General features: G+C 43.0%; 1 protein-coding gene across 1 annotated transcript in view; it reads left to right on the top strand.

Moving 5' to 3' along the window:
- Positions 1–22,693, top strand: part of EHD3 (EH domain containing 3) — a 121,792-nt gene extending 99,099 nt beyond the window's left edge. The window contains 3 exon segments of the mRNA XM_030196113.1: positions 7,031–7,443; positions 19,629–19,793; positions 20,492–22,693. Of these exon segments, the coding sequence (XP_030051973.1) occupies positions 7,031–7,443; positions 19,629–19,793; positions 20,492–21,019 (1,106 nt within the window). The 3' untranslated portion in view covers positions 21,020–22,693.
- Positions 22,694–23,042: the final 349 nt, after the last annotated feature.

Below are 23,042 nucleotides of genomic sequence, written 5' to 3'. Positions count from 1 at the left end.
GATGGAGGTGAGGGAAGGGAAGACAGGTGTAATATTTTCAATGATGCCATGGCTAGTAAAAGGGGTGTGACTACTGTAGGGGCAGAGCCATAGTGATACCGCCCTTGGATGGGTAGGGGCGCCGACTAATAGGCTGCAGGAGGGCGCCAGAAACCCTAGGACCGGCCCTGGTGAGTACCCATCCTTAACTGAGGAAAAAGATGACCGGAGAATGCAATGGCAAATCGCCCACCCCATAAATTTGCCAAAGTTGTCAAATGAGTGTTGGCCCTCACATGAGTGGTGGCCCCCACAAATCATTTCGGACTTGTGTACAAGGGCCTACCTTTACCTTTCACTAGCATAGCTGTATTTTTGTGAGCAGTCAGTCTGCTCAAAGGTAGTTTTGTAAAAGTAAATATTTCTTCATGCAGCTAATTCAGTGAAACACTCTCCCAGTCAGGAGAGGCATAACAAACTTGTCCTTGAGTCTGTATGTTCTGGGGTGAGATGCTGAAGGAATTTGGCAGCATCAAGGCAATAGTAAACATCTTCTAAGATAAGTGCATGAAACACAAATGTTTTTGAAGATACAGCTCTGAGTATTTTTTTTTTAAATTTGATTTTAAGAAATTTAAACATACAAGATTACTCTTGAATCAAGAAATACAGAAAGAAAACTCTTAATAGTACATGTCAATGCAATATATAATCATCTGTCCTTTTTTTTGTTAATCTGTACAGCGCTGCGTAACCCTAGTAGCGCTCTAGAAATGTTTAGTAGTATATAGTATCTTCCTTAGACCACAAAAGTAGAGGGAGTAAGCAAGGAAACCAAGGAGAACCAGAGGGGAAAAAAAAAAAAGAAAATACCTAGCAGGCTTAACACCATTACCCCACCTATTTCTATATCCACAACATACACTTAAACAATCTTCTTCAGATCTAGGAATGATCTTAATGCTTAGGAACAAGAGAGTCACATTTAGTCCCAGCATATCCAACCCTACATTTGCATATATATGCTAAAAGAAAAGAAGCTTCAAGACTCTGTTGACACAGAGCCAAAAAGGCCTTTCTCCTTTCCTAAGCATTATTTGTCATATCTGGGTAGATTCATAAGTAAGTCTTGGCAGTGACAAAAGTTATAATCTCAGAACGGCATTTAAATCTTGTTCAAAATCAAAGGAGACTAATAATGTAGCTCTTATACAGGATTCTGTTACAGATTTTTTCCAATATCGCAGATATATTGATGACATCTATTTGAGACTCCTAACCCTGACCACCTTCTACGTCTCCCTGAGTTACTTTAGAGGAAACTGGCAGATAGTAAATTTCATTCAAAGGAGGAATAGAATCAGAGAAAATGTTTAAAGCTTTCATTAAATACCTCTTAAGTAATACCCCTAGAGACTCCAGAAAGTTTAATAGCTGGAGGTTCAGTCGTTTATTAACGTTCTCAGTCTGCTCAATTGTTCTCTGTATTGCTATCTTATCCACCGCAACTGCAGCAAAAAGTCTTTACTTTGTCCTGAATCTGTTTCACTTTCTTCTTAGTAGTAAAGTCTTGTTTAACCGGAAACAGTTACCTTTCCTGTTGACCACAGTGGAATCCAATTTCTGGAGTGCCTTTTAGATCAAATCCAGTGTTACTTCCTCCATAGGAGGGGGTGGCTAAGATGTTGGCACATACCTGACACCGAGAGGTGGCTAAAGTTTTTTGTTCTGTTGATGGTTTTTCTTCAGTTTAGTTTTATCGCTCTTTCCTAATGCAACATACAAAGTGGAAAAGGGCAGTGAAGCCTTCTCTCTCCACGGTGTGTGCACTGCCCCTGGCCCAGCAAACCTTGGACTGCTTCCGTGGGGGACCCTCACTGTTAACCAGAAATGCTGGGTCTGCTGTGAGACAGGCGGAAGGAGCAAATGTCTCACTAAAATATGAAAACGAATCCACAATATCAGTGTCTCTGGCAACATTCAATGACATATACACACAAACCAGGACTTGTAGCCACCAACTCAAAGAGAGTGCTTAAAACAGTTCACACCAGTATAATATAATAGAAATTTTTTTTTTTTTTGTATGTAGAGTACCCTCAGATATTTACCACTCTTACTGCAGTCAATAATGCTGCTACAAGGTGGCATAGCACTTCTTTCATCGGGTAACTCTAACAAATTTTTTGGGAGGAGCAACATATGCTCATTTTTTAATGCTTCCCAATCACCTCAGTGCTATAAAATCACTTATCACTTTTAAAAATGTATATACTAGGTGAAAACTGTACACTTATCTTAGCAAATTCTTGCCTCCCTGGCAGAACTATCTTGCCTTGCTGAAACATTCATCAATTGCCTTCCCCTGAAACCGCCTGACTCAGGGGGGTTTCAATCACTTTCCTCAGGGACAAGGGTTAAGGCTGCATAATTCTTTTCTTCCTCATTCTTTTTTTCTCTCAAGCAATCAACAAGACAAAGCAAGACCTAAAGCCTGCTTATCCCCTGTGGCTTATAAGGCATCCGCATCCATGTAAGGTCGGAAATGACGTCATAATCACAACTAGCTTTATACAAACTACTTAAAGACAGTCAGAAGATCGAGCTGCAAACATCTCTGCAGACCACTCCAGGTCAAATTATAGTATTCCACATTTTCATTGAGCCCCTGAGGGTTCACTGTCTGTAAAGTAAAGATCCACCACTGCTCACGTCTGGCTAATGCAGTAGCCTGATCCATGCTTTTCATCCAAACAGGGACATGATCAATGATGAACCAACGTAAATCTGCAAATGTATGTTTAAATTGCTCACAATGGGCAACCATAGGAGCTGTCATAGTTTTTGTAGATAATCTGCTTTTATGTTCTGTTAACCTCACCTTCATGTGCCTTGTAGTACGCCCTACATAATACAAATGGCAAGGGCATTCAATAATATAGACAACAAAAGATGTAGTGCACATAGTGTTATGTCTCAAATTAAATGTTCGTGACGTTTTTTGATGAGTCCACTGTGTCATACTGTAGGTTTGACTGCAGAATTGGCAAGTGCCACAAGGTTGATCTATGCCATCTTCTCTACTTTGATTGTTATATCCAGTGGAAGTATGCACCAACCGGTCCCTGAGGTTCTGCCCCCGCGTATACGCAATACAAGGCTGCTCTGAAAAAATAGTGTGGAAAGTTAAAACCTGCCAGTGTCTATTAATAATTTGGGCAATTTGAGGGGCCATGGTAGAAAAACCTAGCACGCATACCATCCTATTTAATGATTCCTTAGGCTTATCTGTCAGTAATAGCGACCTTTGCGCGAACCATGCTCGTTTGTACGCTTGTCGAATACAATTCTCAGGGTACCCACGGATCCGTAATTTATCCATTAATAAGGCAGCTTGTTGTTTAAAAGATATGTCAGTGGTACAGATTCTCCGTAATCTTAAAAACTGTCCCACCGGTAATGACCACTTTAGCCTATGAGGATGGTGACTGCTGAACTGCACTAGAATATGAGACATCTTTATTGACCTCCAGGTCCTGCATGTCTGGCGACCATATCCGCCCTAAGTGTAGGTGCTCACGCTTTTGAAGAGGTAGAGATGTGTGCTCCTAGGGAGGGCACTGAGAATGCTGGAAGTTTGGACCAGTTTGAGGCAGCTCAATCAGAAGCAGCTCCAAGTATTATATACAGAGAAGATTATGGACTTTTGTCAGAACTCAGTTACATTATGAATGAGAAAATCAAACATGAGCACATTGTGTTTATTTGAACAAAGGCCCAATTGCCTTTTTTTTAATTATACATTCACCAGCAGTCACAGAACATATATTTGCTATCCACATATTATTTATATTCTACTTGTATCTTTTAAGGACCCCTGACGAAGGCAAAGGTTGTTCCTGAAACACTGCAGTGTTGGGTCTTTCATATACTTTGGAGTACATTCTGAGGCATATTTTCAAAGCACTTAGCCTCCCAAAGTTCCATAGAAACCTATGGAACTTAGCCTCCCAAAGTGCTTTGAAAATATGCCTCTCTGTATACTACCTTCTTTGGCTTTGGATTTTGTTCCCTGAAGATGATTTGCAAATAAATTGAGCCTGTTTGTGGCATCCTGCTTGTGATGGTTGGCTCCTTCCGTTTTCTTTCTTTGCTTCCCTTTGAAACTCTCCCAGCAAAAAAGTGCCCACAGAGATTTGCACCTGCTTTTTCCATGAGCTCTTCCAAAGATGAGAACTGGTTCTTATTTTAGTTAAAATCTTTTTATTGCAACAAAAATATGCAACTGAACAGAAATATTAGAAACAACATAATGGAGGGCTTGGTTTCTTATAGCCTCCCATACTCTGTACAGACCTTCATAAATCTCTCCCCTCCCCCCTCCACCTTCTTAGTATCCCACCCGACCTGCCTGGTAACAATTATATTAAATGGAACGAAAAATTAGTACCTAAAGCATATTTTTGTACAACAAAAAGGATATCATCTTATAGGGACTTCAAGATTAAACTCCTCCCTGTAGCCAATAGAGACTGAATATACAGGGGTCCCAAACAGAATATACACTTCTTCTCCACATCAAGGAACTTCCTAAGAAGGTCTTTATTGTTCTTCCCCATAACCCCAGTCCCTTCTGACGTGTCTGGCCCTCATTTTAAATTGTGTGTTGCTTCCCCCAAGCTAAACGTGCCCCTGCAAATGTCTCCATGCTGGATTTAAGGACACGTCATGAAATGATGCACACACTTGGTTGCATAGAATGTGAGCAGTTTTCATAAAGTCCTGTACCGGCTAAATCCATTTTTACCTTAGCCTACGTTCCTTTGTGGTGGTGTCTGGTATTGGTGAGTGAATTTTGAGGGGTTTTAAAAGGGCGCATGAACGTTTGGGTGGTGAATCAAAACTTGAAGTGCCCCCTTAGCTTTCAGAACATTAAAGAGCACAGAAAGTGGATCAAACTCATCCATATGATTTTTACCTCAGAAGCACCAGGCTTATCCATGTAGAACAGTGCTTTCTGCTGAAACTGGGTGGATTTCTGTATCCCTCCACCTGTCAGGCCTCTTAAGACTTAATGTCTGTACAGCCTTAAAATCCTGGAGTATAACCCTGGCACACCAGCACACACCTGAAGCTCTTTATTTTCTGAGATTTCCTTTATTGAATAAATATAGATAGTTTACTCACAGTCAGATGTTCAGAAGTATTGCCCCAATGCAACAAAGACTCCGTAATTCTGAGAGCTGTATCAGCGGTTGGAGATAGAAGTCTGAAGAAAGGCAGCTTTATTGCAGAGATGGGAAAATAGTTGGACAGATACAAGTAGTTCAGAGCTGGGTGGCTGGAATGTGCAATATCTTATTAGAGATATATTACAAGGTAAAAAAAAAAAAAACAGGCTCATTACCTGGGCTTTAGCAGGCAAGTGAAGAGAGGCCAAGAAGGGGCTCACACAGGCCTAGGGAGGAAGAGGTAAAGCGACCAATAGGGACAGAGCCTTGCCATTAGGTAGCAGGGGTTGTCCCAGAGGGCAGCCCTCGATTGGAGGGGAAGGTCATACCTGGCTGACCTCTCAGGACAGAGATAGTAAGAATAACCAGGAAATGACAGCAGGTAGACAAAGGAGCCAAGCTTGGCTGAGAAAGAGAAGAGGTCTTTGCAGCACCGTAGACCAATAGTAACAGTCCTTATACAGACAGGCAGGTGTGGCTGCATTACATATGAGACTCCATTACACATAATGATTGCTCATATATCTTTGCAGTGAGGACTGCAGCAGTAAAAATCCTTAGAAGTGAGAATAACGGTAAAGGCATTAAACACATTTTAGAGTCACACTATAAACTAGTGCAAGGCTGTCAGAGGACAGAACAATGCCTGTTCATTACATTCTTCAGGGGCGAACTGACAGTGATTGGCGCCCCTGGGCAGTAAAGGTCATTGGCAGCCCCCCCCCAGCCACTGCCCATTGCTGCCACTCCCCTGTCGCTGCAGTTGCCACCCCCATCCCACACACTACAGACCCCTGAGCCAAGTGAGCCCTCTCCGGTCCTACCTTGAAGGGCCCCGGTGGTCTAGTGGCTTCTTCGGGGGAAGGAAAGAACCCCACTCCTGCTCGCTATCACTACTGTGCCTGGCACTGCTGTGTTTTCAAAATGGCTGCTGGGACTTCCCACGGTAGTCGTGGCAGCCATTTTTAAAACATGACGGTGCCACTAGGCAGAGTAGCGGCAGCAAGCAGGAAAGAGTGGATTTTTTTCCAGCCCCCGCAGAGGCCATTAGACCACCATGGCCCATTGGAGTTTCAAACTTGGACGTGCTCCACATGCTGATCCCCCTTCCCAGGGGATGTTAAAGTTCACACAACCGTTGAAATTCACAATGACTTCAATGCAACCGAAAAGTTCTCACATGCTGACTGTTATCCGGTTGTAAGGACTTTTCAGTTGCATTGAAGTCATTGTGAATTTCAACAGTTGTATGAACTTTAACATCCCCTGGGAAAGGGGATCAGCATGTGGAGCATGTCCAAGGAGATTCAGGATAAGGATCAAGGTTTGAGAATGACTATGACAACTTTGAAATCCTTTGGACACTATTATAAAGTTTGAAACTCCAATGCTGTGGATTTTTGTAGGCATTGCGACATATGCTTTATAGGAACCCAGCCAAGATTCTAGTCAGGTTTTTATTTTAAATTTAAATGTATTTGTCAAATGTGTTTTTCTATGAAATATAATAAAAAAATGAAGTGGAATTAATATTATAATTGTACAATGATAATTTGTAGTATAACAATGAAAATGAAAATACAAGATATGTATTTGCAAAGTAGAGGCAGTGCATATAGATAGGATTTATCAATGTTCACTATGTACAGCCTGAAAACCTGGTCAGGGGAACCCTAAGATCTGAGTTGTGGCCCACCACTGTAAATTGTTGTCTCACAAGGCATGCACATAGAAAGAAGAACCTGAGAATGGGGACTTTGCAGTCCACCAGTACATTTTTTAAAGTAAATAAAGTATTGTCTTCTTCTCTTCCCCTCCAGGCTATGACTTTGCTGCAGTCCTGGAATGGTTTGCCGAGAGGGTGGACCGCATCATTCTCCTCTTCGATGCCCACAAACTAGACATTTCTGATGAGTTTTCAGAGGTCATCAAAGCCCTGAAAAATCATGAGGACAAGATGCGGGTGGTCTTGAACAAAGCTGATCAGATTGAGACCCAGCAGCTCATGCGGGTGTATGGTGCGCTCATGTGGTCTTTAGGGAAAATAGTCAACACCCCTGAAGTGATTCGCGTCTATATTGGATCCTTTTGGGGTCATCCTCTACTGATCCCTGACAACCGCAAACTGTTTGAAGCAGAAGAACAGGACTTGTTCAGAGATATTCAAAGTCTACCACGCAACGCTGCTCTGAGAAAGTTAAATGACTTAATCAAGAGGGCACGGCTAGCAAAGGTAATCTTTTACAGTGCTGGTTTCCATCAGAGAAAGGGGTAAAATGTAGCTTTCTAGGAACTGAGGGGAAAAATCATCAGAGTGATTTGTGTGAGTAAACCTTTGTTAACCCATGTAAAATCACACTTGATTATTGCTTCCTCGATGTTGTGTGGGTAAAGTGGGCGGAGACAGGTTCATTGAGGGAAATTGCACATGACATTTGATTATGCAGCTTCTGAACGTCATTTACAGCACATAATTTTTGTTTCTTCTTCAATGCATGAGTACTTTGGATGCTCTTTTTCCATGCACTGACTAGGTCTTCAAAGTGGAAATGCCATGAGGAGTTTCTCTGAACATGTACTGGCCGTTAGAGAATGACACGGGGACAGGGACAAACTTTGTCCCTGTGTCATTCTCTAATTCAGACAATGATGTTTTGTTTTTTTTGGAAAAACAAGTAAAAGTGCTGGCCAAAACTAGCAAAACTTGCACGGGGGACTCCTGTGCAGTCCTGCTACCAGCACATCTGAGAGAACATTTTCTATTGTGAGAAGGACTGTGGAAGACAGAGCTAGACTAAATCCTGAGGTTGTTGATGACTTATTATTCATTCACAGATTTAAAAAATCATAATGGTGCTTAATAGAGCATATTTCTTCCCCGGTATTATATACAGATCTGTAGGAGCTGACTCTGTGGGTGCTTGAGCACATCTAATATTGAGAAAATTCCTTGTATGTGTCTAGGGAGGGGTTATTTCCACTGGGCTTAGCACCCCCAATAATTCTGAAAAGTTGGCTCCTATGCTGGTTGCATTTTGTACCCCTGAATATTTTAACAGGGTGGATTAGGGTTCTTGGGGTAGTAGAAGTCAGCTTTTGTTGGGGTTGCAAGGGTAGAGGTGGTGGAGGGGTGAGGTATTTCTGTTGCTCGTTGCTCTTGTTTTCCATTAGTGATTTATAAACAACAGTTGTACAGACTATTGTTCCTTTTTATACTTTAATAAGTGTTCGCGGCTTATGCAGATGAGGACAGAGCCCATGGGAACAGGATGGGGTGTGGATGGGGACAGAGCCCACGGGGAAGGTGACAAACTTTGTCCCCGTGTCATTCTCACTGGCAGTCTCCTAAATATAAAAGTATCTGTGAAACTGAAACCTTAGGGTATAGTTACATTTATTTATTGCATTTGTATCCCACATTTTCCCACCTATTTGCGGGCTCGGTGTGGCTTACAATATATTGTGAATGATGGAAATACAATTTGTTGCATTACGATTATGGGTTACATAGTGAAGAGTTATGGGAAGACAAAGTCAAAATATCATTTGGGAATGGAACAGTGGAATATAACAATGGGGAATTGATAGGGCGATAAAACAATAGCAAGAGGGTAGAGTATTAAGTGTGATGAAAATGCGGGGGGAAGAGAACTCAGAGGAGAGTGTACTGATGCATTTCTATTAGTGTGTGTGGGCTTCATGTGTTTTGGTCCTTGCAGTATATTTTCTCAGAGATGGGTCTTCAATAGTTTGCGGAAGTCGGTAAGTTCAGAGATAGTTTTCAGGTAGACTCTCTGGTGCCAGCTTCAATTTTGAAGTTCAGCATTTTTGTGAATGAGAGTTGATTTGGGGTTTGTTTTTATTTTACTTTTCCCCCTATTTCTTTTCCCTCAGTCTGTGCTATTTTTTTCTGCTCATCCCAAGTAGCCTTTTCCTGTGGATACCCTTCCAGAGAAGGCTCCCAAGTAAGGGGAACTCAGCCTGGCTGTGTAATTTTGATTTTATCTGGCTTACAGAAGTGAGGAATCAGATTCATTGCATCGTGCTAGAGCATATAAGCATATCTCAGGAGCATGAAGCCAAACAACCGTTAGATAACCCAGTTTTTACAGAGCACACCCTGCAAACCCAAGGGGACATCTTCAGAGTATTTGTAACACGGAGTCTAGGATGGCTAATAACATATGCTGAAGACCCTAGGAAATCACTTTCCTCAGTCTCTTCACAAAAATATACCACACGCTGAGTTTTTGTTCCAAACCAGGAAATAAGCTTACTGAAGTCCAAAATCAGCAAAACAGCAGAGTAAAAAAAAAAAAAAAAACATTCAACACATAGAAGAAATGGCCTGTAACATTACACTGTCCAAATATTTACAGTGATAGCACAGTTCAAGGAAAAATAGCAATCGCTTCTCAAGCTTCTTGAGAAAGCTTCAAGAATGTGGGGACTCCCTTGTGGGTTCCATAGGCTGCTTTCACCACCGCTGCCTCCCCAAGGCCCTTCTTGGAAACTCCTGAATCTTCTGTCACAGACAAAAAGCATAGTGCATACCTTGGCTGGTCTCCTTCTCCAATCTGTCCCATGGCCTTGAAATGCAAAGACCAAGGAGATATCTAGCCTATTCACTTTCCCTAGTGAGAGTGGGGAAAAGTAGGCTTCCATCAAAAATTTTGAAGTTACTGTATGGATTATATTGATGTGTACCATTTTGGGATATAAACTGCTTTGGGTCCCTTTCTGGGAAAAGGCATGAGGATAAAACAGATGAGTCACTTGACTGCCACCTCCAACCAGTGGCGTACCAAGGGGGGGGCGGTGGGGGTGGTGGGGGCGGTCCGCCCCGGGTGCCAGTGGATGGGGGGTGCTCCGCTCCCGCCGCCTCCTTTAAACAAAAATCGGCGAAGCAGCGTCGCAGGCAGCGCCTCGTCTGCCCTGCTTGTGAAAAAAATCAAATCTCTCCTTCTCCTCATCTTGACGTCGACTCAGGCCTTCCAATCAATCACTATGTCCCGCCCTCCTCTAAGGTAACTTCCGCGAGGACGGGCGGGCGGGACATAGTGATTGATTGGAAGGCCCGAGTCGACGTCAAGACATCAAGACGAGGAGAAGGAGATTTGATTTTTTTACAAGCAGCAGGGCAGATGAGGCGCTGCCTGCGATGCTGCTTCGCCGATTCAGACAGTAGTGAGAACAGGACTGAGGTGGGGAAGGAGAGGGGCGAAAGGGACTCGGGTGGGGGTGTTCAGAGGGGAAAAGGGGAGGGGAGAAGGGGACTGGGGTGGGGATCTCAGACAGGGGAGGGGGAGGGGAGAAGGGGACTGGAGTGGGGATCTCAGACGGGAGAAGGGGAGGGGAGAAGGGGACTGGAGTGGGGATCTCAGATGGGAGACGGGGAGGGGAGAAAGGGACTGGGGTGGGGGTCTCAGACAGGAGGAGGGGAGAAGAGGACTGGGGTGGGGGTCTCAGACAGGGGAGGGGGAGGGGAGAAGGGGACTGGGTTGGGGGGTGTTCAGAGGGGAGAAGGGGGCTGGAACTGGGGGCTGAAAAAAGGGGCAGAGAGAGAGAGGGGACAGATCCTAGATGGAAGGGGGAGCGAGAGGGAGGACAGACCCTGGGTGGATGGGAGAGGGAGGGCAAATGGTGGATTGAAGGGGCAGAGAGAAAGGGCAGACAGTGAATGGAAGGGGCAGAGATAGAGGGCAGATGTGGATGGAAGGTGCAGGGAGAGAGGGCAGACATTGGATGGAGGTGACAGCAGAGAGGGCTGACACTGGATGGCAGAGAATGAAGACAGAGGCTGGATGGAAGGAAGACGGTGAAAAGAAGATGAGGAAAGCAGAAACCAGAGACAACAAACTGTAAATAAAATATATATTTTTGTTTTTTGCTTTAGGATAAAGTAGTATTGTAGCTGTGTTAATAAATGTTTATAATAGAACATGTAAACAAGGTAATCTTTTTATTGGACTAATTTTAATACATTTTGACTAACTTTCGGAGAACAAAACCCCCTTCCTCAGGTCAGAATCGGATACTGTAACAGCACTATACTGTACTGACCCGAGGACGGAGGTTTTGGCCTCTGAAAGCTAAATGTATTAGTTCAAATAAAATGGTATTATTTTACTTTCTATATTTGTTTTATTTCTATTTGTTAATTTGTAAAGTGGTGATTGGTACTTGTTAGTTTTTTTCAAATTTACATCTGCTGTCTTTATATTTTGCACAGTACTAGGGGACAATTTCTGTTTCTGTGGTGTTTCATTGTATGCAGAGTCTGGCATTAGGGGTTCAGTTTAATTTTTGTCTAAATAGAAAGTTTATGATTACTTATTCTATAATGGATTAGGGTGTATCTGTGTTTGTGAAAAAGACATGGTTTTCGGTTGGCATTGACTGTGCAGGATCGACGATCTGTACTAATCTGTCTGTTTTCATTTTACAATAGGTGAATTGATGTTCTAGTGCTCACTGTAGTGTTTAAGATGCTTTCCTTTTCCTTGTGTGACTCGTAGAAATGACTGCGTATGGTATGGTAGAATTGCTCTATAGGTCCTGAGTGTTTTGTATTCTCGGCATGCCTAGTACTGGATTTTTTTTTTTTTTTGGGGGGGGGGGTGTTAAAAAATGACTGGCCCCGGGTGTCAACTACCCTAGGTACGCCACTGCCTCCAACCCTTCTCAGCCATGAGGAAGTGAGGGCTTCACCACTTCGGCAGGGCCTCCAGGCACAGCCCATGGCTGCTTCTCAGTTTACTGGAGTCTAGAGATCTGTAACTCTTTAGGGGGCATTTCTGTAAAGGGTGTTGTCATGTGCTAACTCTATAATGTCCTCTTGGCACCCATATTCTTATATAAAATACTAATATAAGCTGATATTTATGTGCAAACATTTAGGCACGCCATGTCAGTAGCAGGCATAAAGGTGTGTGCCTAAATGTGGAACTTTAGCATGTACAGTATTCTGAAGTTGCATGTGTAACTGTGGGACCTGTCCATGTGTGTGCCCCCTTGCAATTACACGCTAAGCATAAAATACTGCTGAAAACATGGCTAGCATTTAAGCGCATAACTGTAATAATCACACGGATAAGTGCTAGTATTCTGTAACTTACATGCTGTAGCGTACCAAGGATGGGGCGGTGGGGGCACTTTCCCCTGGGTTCAGGCAGCAAGGGGGTGTGCTGAGCAGTCACACAGAGTCCCCTGCCCCCTCTGACATCAACTTCCTGTTCCAGGACAGGGGAGCAGCAGAGCTGACTGCTGCACAAATGCTCAGTGCACCCCCTTGCTTGGAGGAGGAGGGTGCTCTGCCCCAGGTGACAACCAAGGTAGGTACGCCACTGCTTACTTGTGCAATTGGCACCTAGCTTCAAGCATTAAAGTTGTAGAATGAACGGGTTAGTACCTCCTGTGATGGACTGAGTAGTACAAAGGAGAAAGGGAATGGGACTTATATACCGCCTTTCTGTGGTTTTTCCAACTACATTCAAAGCAAGGCTTTGTAACGTGCAGGACGTCAGAAACAGAACAAAGGAGGAAGAGGACCTCGGCTGGCGGTGGTTGGGGTCCCCCGCCAGCAAAGGTAGGCAACGGCAGGTTGGCGGCGGGAGGGGGGGTCGAGAGGATCGTCGGCAGAGGGGGGGTCCAGGGCCAAATCTACGGGGGCCCAGGCCCCCGTGGCCCCACGTAGCTACGCCCCTGCCTCAAAGACAGGACTAACTTATTCTTTAGATACTCTGGCCCAATTTGACTAAGAACCTTGACAATCAGTTATGTAAATTTGGCCCTGTAAGATACTAGTAGCCAGTGCAGTTTTTGCAGGAAGGGTGTAATGTGGTCATGCCGCCTGCAGCCCTATCAGTCTTGCTGCAGCATTATGCATTGGAGCTGGTGCAAACTCGTTTTTTTACAGTAGTCCAGCCATGGTTGTGTATGGCATGGACCACTTTGCTCAGACTGATCTTTTTGATATATGGAGAGAGATTTTGTGGTTGTCACAGGTTAATAAAAACATTTTTTAAAGGTTGTTTGGAGTCTAGCAATATCCCAGGATTCATGACCTGTGATTTTAGGGGGAGGTCCTATTCCCAAATGGACAGGTACCTAACTCCAAAATACCACTAGCGTTAGGAACCCACAGAATTTAGGGAGTTTTTGCCCCTCTCTTTTCCCATTTCCACAGCTTCTTCCTGCTTCTTTTGGGCATCCAGCTCATTGGAGTCTGCTCCTCCTAGAGCAACAGAGACCTAAGACTTCAACCAGTGGTACCATTTCTACCATTTTTATTCCCTCACCCTCCTTTATACATAACCCAGCTGCCACAGTGACACCTTTCCAGGAGACTTCAGGTTGCAGCCCCCTTCAGAACTCAATGTGTATGAACCCTGGATCCTATCCTTAGGTGTCACCATTGTACAATGGCTGGGAATATCTCCCACAGAGGCTGACACTGCTGTCCACAGCCCCTTAACCCGTGCCAAACAAATGAGCAGGTGTTGAATCAAACCCAAGCCTTCAGTAGGGTAGTGCACTACGCTTGACCATTCAGCTGGTCACACCTCTTCTCACTTAAAAAGTCAGTATTCATTAACCACATCATCAGCCGTTAACCTACCCGTCTTTTGCCTCACTATTGAATGAACATCATTTTAGAACTGCTGCACAGTATTTACACATGATGCAGGATGCATTGGTTCTAAAGGGGCATGGTTTAGGCAGAGCAAACATAAGCATACTTCAATTTTGCATGGGAACATACAGCTTGCTTGCTTGCCTGTTTGCTTTTGCACTCCCTCTGAGTCTGGTCAAGTAACGGCTCATTCCATCCAGGGCTTCAGAGGAGAGATTGAGGGGGCAACTATGCTTAACCATATAGTATTTAAAATGACCTGAAAAAATGTGAAAATAGGACTTCAGAAGCGTCACTTTGTGAAATTAACACTTGCACATGTATGCCACAAAAATTGGTATTTGCATGTGAAAATACAGCTGCTGATGTGTAAAGCCATGGAGTGACGCCACAATCTTTGTTGTATTTGTATCTGTGTAAAGTAATTGTTTCTGCTGTATGTTTGGGGAATATCCACTTATTTCCTTTGGCTCTTTATGTATTTTGCAAAAAGCTCTACATTTTGCAGTCGTCTATATGTGTATATAGAACACTGTCCACAAGTTGTGTACTCATGTGATGATCTAGTTTGTTGTCTAGACCTATTGTCCGTGCACATTTTTACAGACTGCTGACATAGGCCATGTCACTGAAACACGGTCCATGTTGAGTCAGTTTGCAGAATTGTTAAAGATATTCCTCCTTTCTCGTCAACTTTGCTGTTTTTTTCCTTTGTTTGCTCGCTCTGTGCAGAGTGCAGACTCTTGATTGTGTTTTCTTTGTTGTGTACAAGTATACCAGACCAGAATAATGAAGTTGTAAAACTCTTTGGACCCTAATCCATATTATCTAGGAATAGGGAGAGGCTACTGAATCTGGATTTTTGCCTTGATGTGGAACTGTAGGGCAGTTACGGAGCTTGGTCCTGAATAAAGCTTGCCACAAAATCCTGCGTTGTTTAAGGGCAAATTTAATTTGTTCTGCACTGTTATCATAGTTTGCATTGTAAGTTAGTTCTGTGGTCTGATATTCTGATTAGTTTTTTACAACTTGCTCATGAAGCAACTCAAAGAATCAGGGTTCACCTCAGATTAGGTAGCTGTCTAGGGTGGGCAGAGGTAGAGGAGGAGAAAGATGAGAAGAACAAACATTCTGCAGAGAAATGGCAAAAAGTAGAAACAGCCAGGGGGATAATGTCACTGGAACCACACTCAGCTTAATAATTTATTGTCAGCCCAACATGGCTGTGTTTTCATCAAGTGCCTGCATCAAGGGTCCTTGATTTTTGATGTGAGTAAACTCCTTAAGACTCTCATCTAATCAGTTGATCCAATAAATATACTGCTACACCATTCAAAACAGAAAATCTTCACAAATTCATATGTTTGTGGTTACTGTAAAGGAGCATCTGAAGTCATAAGAACATAACAGTAGTCACCGGGTCAGACCAATGGTCCATCTAGCCCAGTATCCTGTTTTCCAAACAGTGGCCAAGCCAGGTACCTGGCAGAAACCCATATCGTGGCAACACTCCATACTACAAATCCCATGGCAAGCAGTTGCTTCCCATGTCTGTCTCAATAGCAGACTTGGACTTTTCCTCCAGGAATTTGTCCAAGCCTTTTTTAAACCCAGGTACGCTAACTTCTGTTACCACCACCTCCTGCAAAGAGTTCCAGAGCTTAACTGTTTGTTGAATGAAAAAATATTTCCTCCTATTCGTTTTAAAAGTATTTCCATGTAACTTCCTCGAGTGTCCCCTAGTCTTTGTACTTTTGGAACGAGTAAAAAATCAATTTACTTCTATTCATTCTACACCACTCAAGATTTTGTAGACCTCAATCATATTTCCCCTCGTCTGTCTCTTTTCCAAGCTGAAGAGCCCTAACCTCTTTAGCCTTTTCTCACACAAAAGGAGTTCCATCCCCTTTATCATTTTGGTCGCTCTTCTTTGAACCTTGAGCTTAACCTTCTCTATGGCCCAGCTTCTCATGGTATAGGCGCTGCAAGTGCAGAGGCAGTCATCAGCAAAAGGAGGTCCATAGTACCTCCTTCCTTCGGTGCAAGATCCATGCTTGAACAAAGGGGGAGGGGTCACTGAGCATAGACTGCAGCATGCTGGGAAGATGGTGAATTTTTAATCTGCAGAAACATTTGAGCAATCCTTGGAATTTGTGCACATAGAGGACACCCAAGCTATCTGTAATCATCCCTGAATCTGAGCTGTGAAAATTGATATCCTGCCAGATGACGTTCTTGATCAATGGAAGGATGCTTCTACTATCACTAGTTTAATGAAAGTGAACTTCCCTTAATCATGTAAAAAAAACCTCATTACCATTGATGTCTACAGCAGGGGAAAAGTTGGCCATAAAATATGAAATGTATCGTGTAATTTGAGCATTGATTGATTTATGGTAAGAGCATCGTGAGAACCTGTCAGTCTGACAAAATAGCACTCCATTCTAGGTCATACTGAGAAGGGCTCTGCTTTCTCTGCTCATCTCATCCCCCCAGGCAGTCCTGGAAACAGTGAGCTCATTTCCACCATGCTGGAAAAGGAAGGCAATACATAAATATTTGCCAGGGGCATAGTTCTCACAAATTAAACCTTTCAGCAAGGCCCCACTGCTCCCTCTCCAGGGTGGATTTGTTAAAGGTAGTAATTGCTCTGTGTTGCTGCTATGTCCTAGGCCTGCAAGAATATCAGAAAAAAAAAAAGTAAATATGCAGAACCTATTCTTTAGTCAAAATCCATTTCATGCCTATGGCTACATTTTTCTTGAGCTCTGCAGTAGAACACAAACCCCCTCAGTTTTTGTTGGAGGTGTCACAGCAAGGGTGTGCTGTGCCAAACTGCTTTGACAAGGTCCTGCTAACATCTTGTGAAGGCTTTGATGCTGAGTGGGGAGGGTGATGGTTTCCATGCCAAAGTGTATAGTATTTTGTAATGTTTTTTTCCCAACTGCAGTACAATTTATTAGTTTTTAGTGATATGACTGTATAGACTTATGTTTATTTTACTGGTTTCTGGAGGAACCTTTTTTCCTCAGAGTGCCATGGCTGTACAAATTCAGCTATTACACAGAACGGCAATATAGAGGCTCATTTTCAAAGCACATAGACTTACCAAGTTAACGATTGTGTAACTTTGCAAGTCAATTTGCTTTGAAAAGAGTATCAAAACTCCCAAGTCTGAACCTGTCGTGGTGGTATTTTTTCATTTTTGTAAGCATCAAGGTTAACGCAAACAAGAGTCCCCAGAATATTACAGTAATATTTTAAAAACAACCAAAGAGTGTCTGTGTAACTAAGTCATATCTTGTGGCTAGTTAGTTGTTCTTGATAATGAAATTAGCATGCCTTGTTTTGGAGAGAGCTCTGAGATAACTTATACGCTTATCGGGAGAGCAGTTGCATATTACTGCTATACAGATAATTTTTTGGCCTTCCCTACCTCAAACCTGGTCCCTTCTTATTCAGCTACATTTTCAGCTCAGTTCTATCAGTATATGTTTCTAAAATCTACAGATAGTGAAGTTATATGTTCCTGTCAGCCAGAAATAATGCCTACAGGGTTGTTGCAATAGTGGCATTAAGTAATTACTGCTACATATTGTGGGGGAGGGGACATGTATTGAGGCACTGTTTAGAAAGGGTTCAACACTTATTTCTAGTAGCATACAGGCTAAGGAATTGCAGCTTTCAAGCTGTCTTCCCTTCTCATCTTTTCTTCATCACAGGCACACAGAAAGCACACACACATTATTTATTTGGATTTGGCTCTCAGGTTATTTTCATTCAGGTACAGTGGTATTTCCCTGTCCCTGGAGGACTAACAATCTAAGTTTGTACCTGGGACGATGGGGGGTTAAAGAGGGTCTTTTAGTAAGCTGCGGTAAGCCCAACGTGGGCTTACCACTCACTAAACAGGAAGTACTGCCATCTACCGCAGCAGTCCACCCCCAGCTTGCCCCTTTTCCGGCACTACAAAATTATTTTTCTTTTGTAGTGACGGTGTTTACCCGGTGATAATCGGGCAGTGCTGCGTGCTGCCCGGTTACCGCTGGGTTAGTGCGGGAACCCTTACCACCACCTCAATGGGTGGCTGTAAGTGCTCCCCCCCCCCAAAACAAAATGGCTGCATGGTAAGTGATTTACTTGCTGCATGGCCATTTCTTTACAAAAAAAAATTTTACCCACTGCGATAAAAGGGGACCTCAGTGTGCGTCAAAAACAAAAAGGACCCCGAAGTGACTTCCCAAAGACCACAAGGAGTAGCAGTGAGATTTGAGCCGAGCTCCTCTGGATGTCAAGACTGATGCTCTAACCACTAGGCCACTCCTCCACTCCATATACCAACACATGTATATTAAATGTTTGCTTTGTGTTTGTGCATGCTGACTCTTCTTCAGGAAAACAAATGTGCTCTTGGTTCTTTGATTTAGTGGGACTGTTGGACCTATTGTTTTGCTTTGACTGTTGCCTCACTTTGCCACCCCTCAGAAGCTGCTGCTGGCCCAGGTGATCACCTAGTCATGTCTCGCTGCCCCCAAGAATGCTTATGGGTCAATTCTGTAAAGTGGCACCTAGAGGCAGGTACGACTTACATGCATCAAGGGCGCCATCAAATAGACGGGCACCAGTTTGCACTAAATATTTGTGACTGTCTCTGGGAAAAGGTGACTAAAGTAATGGATCCAAAATGTCGAGAATGGCTGATTTTCTTGTCTTGGGTCCAAAAGTGTTCTGAGAGCTACATTTTTTTCATTTTTCACATAAAAGGGTGAGGTTTGAACTGTCACAAATTGTTTGCTCTAGCACAGGGGTTGTCTTCTCAGCCCAGTCCTCTTGACACATCCAGCCAGTTAAATTTTCATGATGTCCACAATGAATATGCATGAGAGAAATTTGTGTACAATGGAGGCAGTGCATGCAAATTTTATCTCATGCATATGCATTGTGGACATCATGAAAACCAGACTGACCTAGTGTGTCCTGAGGACTGGATTGAGAACCCTGTGATTGTATTGACCTTTTCCCAGAGATGGTCACATTTTATAAGATAGCACTTAAGTGCCATAGGGCTCAATATTCAGACCATGGGAATTATCCCAGCTAACTCCCATGGTCGGCGCTAAGCACAAATATTCAAAGCCGGGCCATTTCTGGTGACCGGCATTGAATATCTGGTTTATTTTGGGCCGGTTCAAGCTTAACCAACCATGATGATAATTCAGCACTGGCTAGTTAAGTTTGAACTGCTTCTAGATAATACAGAGGTGGTCTGTAAGGATATTCAGTGGCTGTAGTTCAGAGGTGGTCTGTAAGGATATTCAGTGCAGTGGCATATCTATGGGGTGCCATGGGGGCCTGGGAACCCCTAAATTGACTCCGAGGCCCCCGGTTTGGCTGGCAGGGGTCCCCAACCCCCGCCAGCTAAGGCATTTGTCCCACGCTGGTCTTATATTGCCTGGCACCCTATCCTGTTTTCAGTGCTGTGCACGCTCGTTTTAATGATACTATCCAGATAGTGCCTCTGAATATCCCGATGAGTGGCAGTTATCCAGATAGCTGTTATCATCTGGATAAGTGATTTTGTATATGGACCCAATATGTTTGCTTCTAAAACAACTTGTGCTTAGAGTGTAAAACTCTCTTCTTTCTATATAATAGGTACATCAATGATCCTACAATAACTGGCCTTCATGTAAGACACCAAATGTACAGTGAACCAATTGTTACTAAGGAGAAATTTTTGTCTCTTATTTTTTGATAAATAATTTTTCATCTCTTCACTGCAGGTTCATGCTTACATCATTTGCTCCCTGAAGAAGGAGATGCCGTCGGTATTTGGGAAAGACAATAAGAAGAAGGAGCTTGTAAGCAATCTGGGAGAAATTTATGCCCGGATTGAACGGGAGCATCAGATCTCGCCAGGAGACTTCCCAAATCTGAAGAAGATGCAGGTAGAGTAGAGAAGGGTAGAAAGTGAAAGAGCAGCTTGGTAAAGAGCCATGATGTCCAAGGGTGGAGATGGTTTTTGTGCATGTTCTTTCCTCGGTGGCTTCCTTCTGGGGAAAAATAATAGGCGACATGCATTTTATCAAACATCAAGATACCTTTTTCCATCCATATTCTCATGTATGTGTAGGGGCAAGATGTTAATGGTGACAGCTCCGAGGATTGCCTCCATAGGGCCTCAGCGCCACTCTGCTTTTCTTTACTTTATTAAAATCAGCTGCAATTGAAGTGCAGGAGCTAGCTGTTTTCATAAGCTGGCCCAAAAGAAGTTAAAAACATGGCTACAATTCTATTCCTTTTTTTAAACATCTGCAGGAAAGGAGCAGGGATTCTTCAGCCTCTGATAGTCTGGCAGGGCATTACTGTAAACTAGCTTCCATAAATGCTTTGAAATGTGAGTTTTGACAGTAGAAATATAATTTTTGATTTCTTTGTAGAGAGATGTGGTAGCCGTGTTAGTCCATTTCTAAAGCCAGTCAATAGAAATAGAATAAAATAAACAGAGGAAAGAAAATAAGATGATACCTTTTTATTGGACTAACTTAATACATGTTTTATTTTATTTTATTCTATTTCTATTGACTGATTTCTTTGTGAAAGAGTGCAACATTTATTATGTATGTACTTGTTTTCTGTCCTAAAGGAGCAGCTGCAGGCCCAAGATTTCAGCAAATTCCAGCCTTTGAAGACCAGACTTCTTGAGACAGTGGATGACATGCTGGCACATGACATTGCCCACCTGATGGTGCTTGTGAGACAAGAGGAAACACAGAAGCCTGTCCAGATAGTGAAGGGAGGGGCCTTTGAGGGCACTTTGAATGGTCCATTTGGCCACGGATATGGTGAAGGTGCAGGAGAAGGCATTGATGATGCAGACTGGGTGGTGTCCAGAGACAAACCTATGTATGATGAGATCTTTTACACGCTGTCTCCAGTCAATGGCAAAGTTACAGGGGCCAATGCTAAGAAAGAGATGGTGAAGTCCAAACTACCCAACACTGTACTTGGAAAGATCTGGAAACTGGCTGATATAGACAAGGATGGCATGTTAGATGATGAGGAATTTGCTTTGGCCAATCACCTCATCAAGGTCAAGTTGGAAGGTCACGAGCTTCCAAATGAGCTTCCTTCCCATCTCCTTCCTCCATCCAAAAGAAAGTTAACAGAGTAAGAAGAAAGGTCATCTGTGACAGACCAAAAGGAAGTAGAGTCAGACACACATTTACCTAAACTGTGTATGCGATGTGAAGTCACTCCGTGGTCATTTTGATTTTTGGACTGATTTATTTAGCATAACAAAAGCAAATTGCTCATTTTAACAACATAATAGGCAATTAATCTTCGTGCGATGTTCTTGCTGCTTTGTATGTAATCCTTTTACAGAACAGTTATATACCAACAGGGAAAACACAGGGAGAATTGTGACCTCTGTTCAGGCATGGGGGGGGGGGGGGGGGGGGGGGAGTAAGAATGGTCATCTCCATTTTAAACCTCATTCTATAATCAACCAAAAATGTGTTATGCAGAAGTCTTAGCATAGGAACATCTTTTCTTTTTCTGTTTTGTCATTGTTGATGGTCCATAAAGGATATTATTTATGTGCTTACTACCCATTCCAAAATCAGTTTTGATACTGAGGGGGGGAGAGGGGGACTAAAATGCTTGAATAATCCATTACCCTGGAGCATGGAAATCTAAATGTACCAATGCATGCCACTAAATTTTGATTAGGTGTAATTTTCTGGATGTGTCTCAGCAAGGTGATGATAGCAAGCAGCTTGTATTTATCCTTAGAAAGAAAGATGTGCACTGAATGACAGGCATCTCTATTTAGGGTGTTACGAAGATAGAGGAGATTACAGCACCTGTTAGAATAAGATAATGTTAGTTTAGGCCTGTATTTACCTTTTCTGTTTCTTTGGTGGGGGGAGGGTTAGGTGTCTCATCCCACTCCTTTGGGCTTTCCACACATTTAGACCTGCGACTGGGATCCAGGACCTGTCATTTGCAACTTCCTGGCACGTTTTTCCAGTATTGAATATTCTCTCCCAAATCATCTGGAAGCTACTCATCAGGGTGTCTTCCATATCCCTAAAGCCCATCCCCAGTGCTATGGGCACTGGCTCTGTGATGTCCTGAAGAGCCTAGGGTGTGGAGGGCCTGATACAGGACTCAGACCCAGGTCCGAAGCATGGTAGTGTATACCGTTGATCCACCAGGTTGACCCTCTCTTGTTCCATTTTATCAGCCTCCCCCTCCTTCCTCACATGTGCAGTTGTACTTGAATGGATGGCTTGCTTTTGTGGCCAGATTTTTTTAAGCTGAGGTTACCAAACTCATTTTACTTGGGACCAACACTGATTTTTTTTTTTAAACTGTAATCTGTCTCTCAAAGGGATAAGGGTACGCAGCCACACACAGTTCAAAACAGCAAATTGGTAAAGATTTATGGGCCTGTGTAGGTTTTACCAGAAGGCAGGATTTGAGAAAGGTGGACAACAGTGGAACAGAGCAATGACAGAGTACTAAATGTAGTAGCTACAAAAAAGGCATGTGAAACTTGGGTAAGGGAATGAGGTCACCAGCTACACCTTTTTAGAGACAAAGATACAGATGACAAGCTGCCCAGTTCTGGAGGGAGATTTTTAAGCCAGTCCTGGATTTTTAGAAGCCCCATCCTGGTGTACTATGGCAGTGGGTTTTTCAATTTCAAGTAAAGTACCCACTAACTCAAAACAAATTTCAACTGAGTACCCCTGAACTACTATCAGCAGAGATTTTGAATGGATATACCAAAAACTGACATATTCTAATCACAAAATAGAAAATAAAATTACTTTTTCTACCTTTGTTGACTGGTTATTTTTTTTTTTTTAATTGTGTTGGTCTGAGCTCTGGTTTCTGCTTTCCTCTATCTTCTCTTAACTTGCCATTTTCTCTCTCCTCATTTTCCTTTCACCTTTCTTCAATTTATTTCTCTACCTCTCTTTCCAGATTTAATTGATTCTTACTATCCAGTCTTCAATTTCCCTCTTTCTACTGCATCTACCTGAAGCTTTCCATCTCTTACCCTCATTCGAGCTCTTCTATTCCCATTCTTCTTATCCCCCAATCTTTCCCTATCTCTCTCATCTCCCCATCTTTCTATCCAGCCTCTCTCCTCCATTTCTCTCTCTCCCTGTGTCTACCTTTGT

This window comes from Microcaecilia unicolor, chromosome 3 (assembly GCF_901765095.1).
Source record: "Microcaecilia unicolor chromosome 3, aMicUni1.1, whole genome shotgun sequence".
NCBI lineage: Eukaryota > Metazoa > Chordata > Amphibia > Gymnophiona > Siphonopidae > Microcaecilia > Microcaecilia unicolor.
This window is presented reverse-complemented; position numbering and strand designations above follow the sequence as displayed.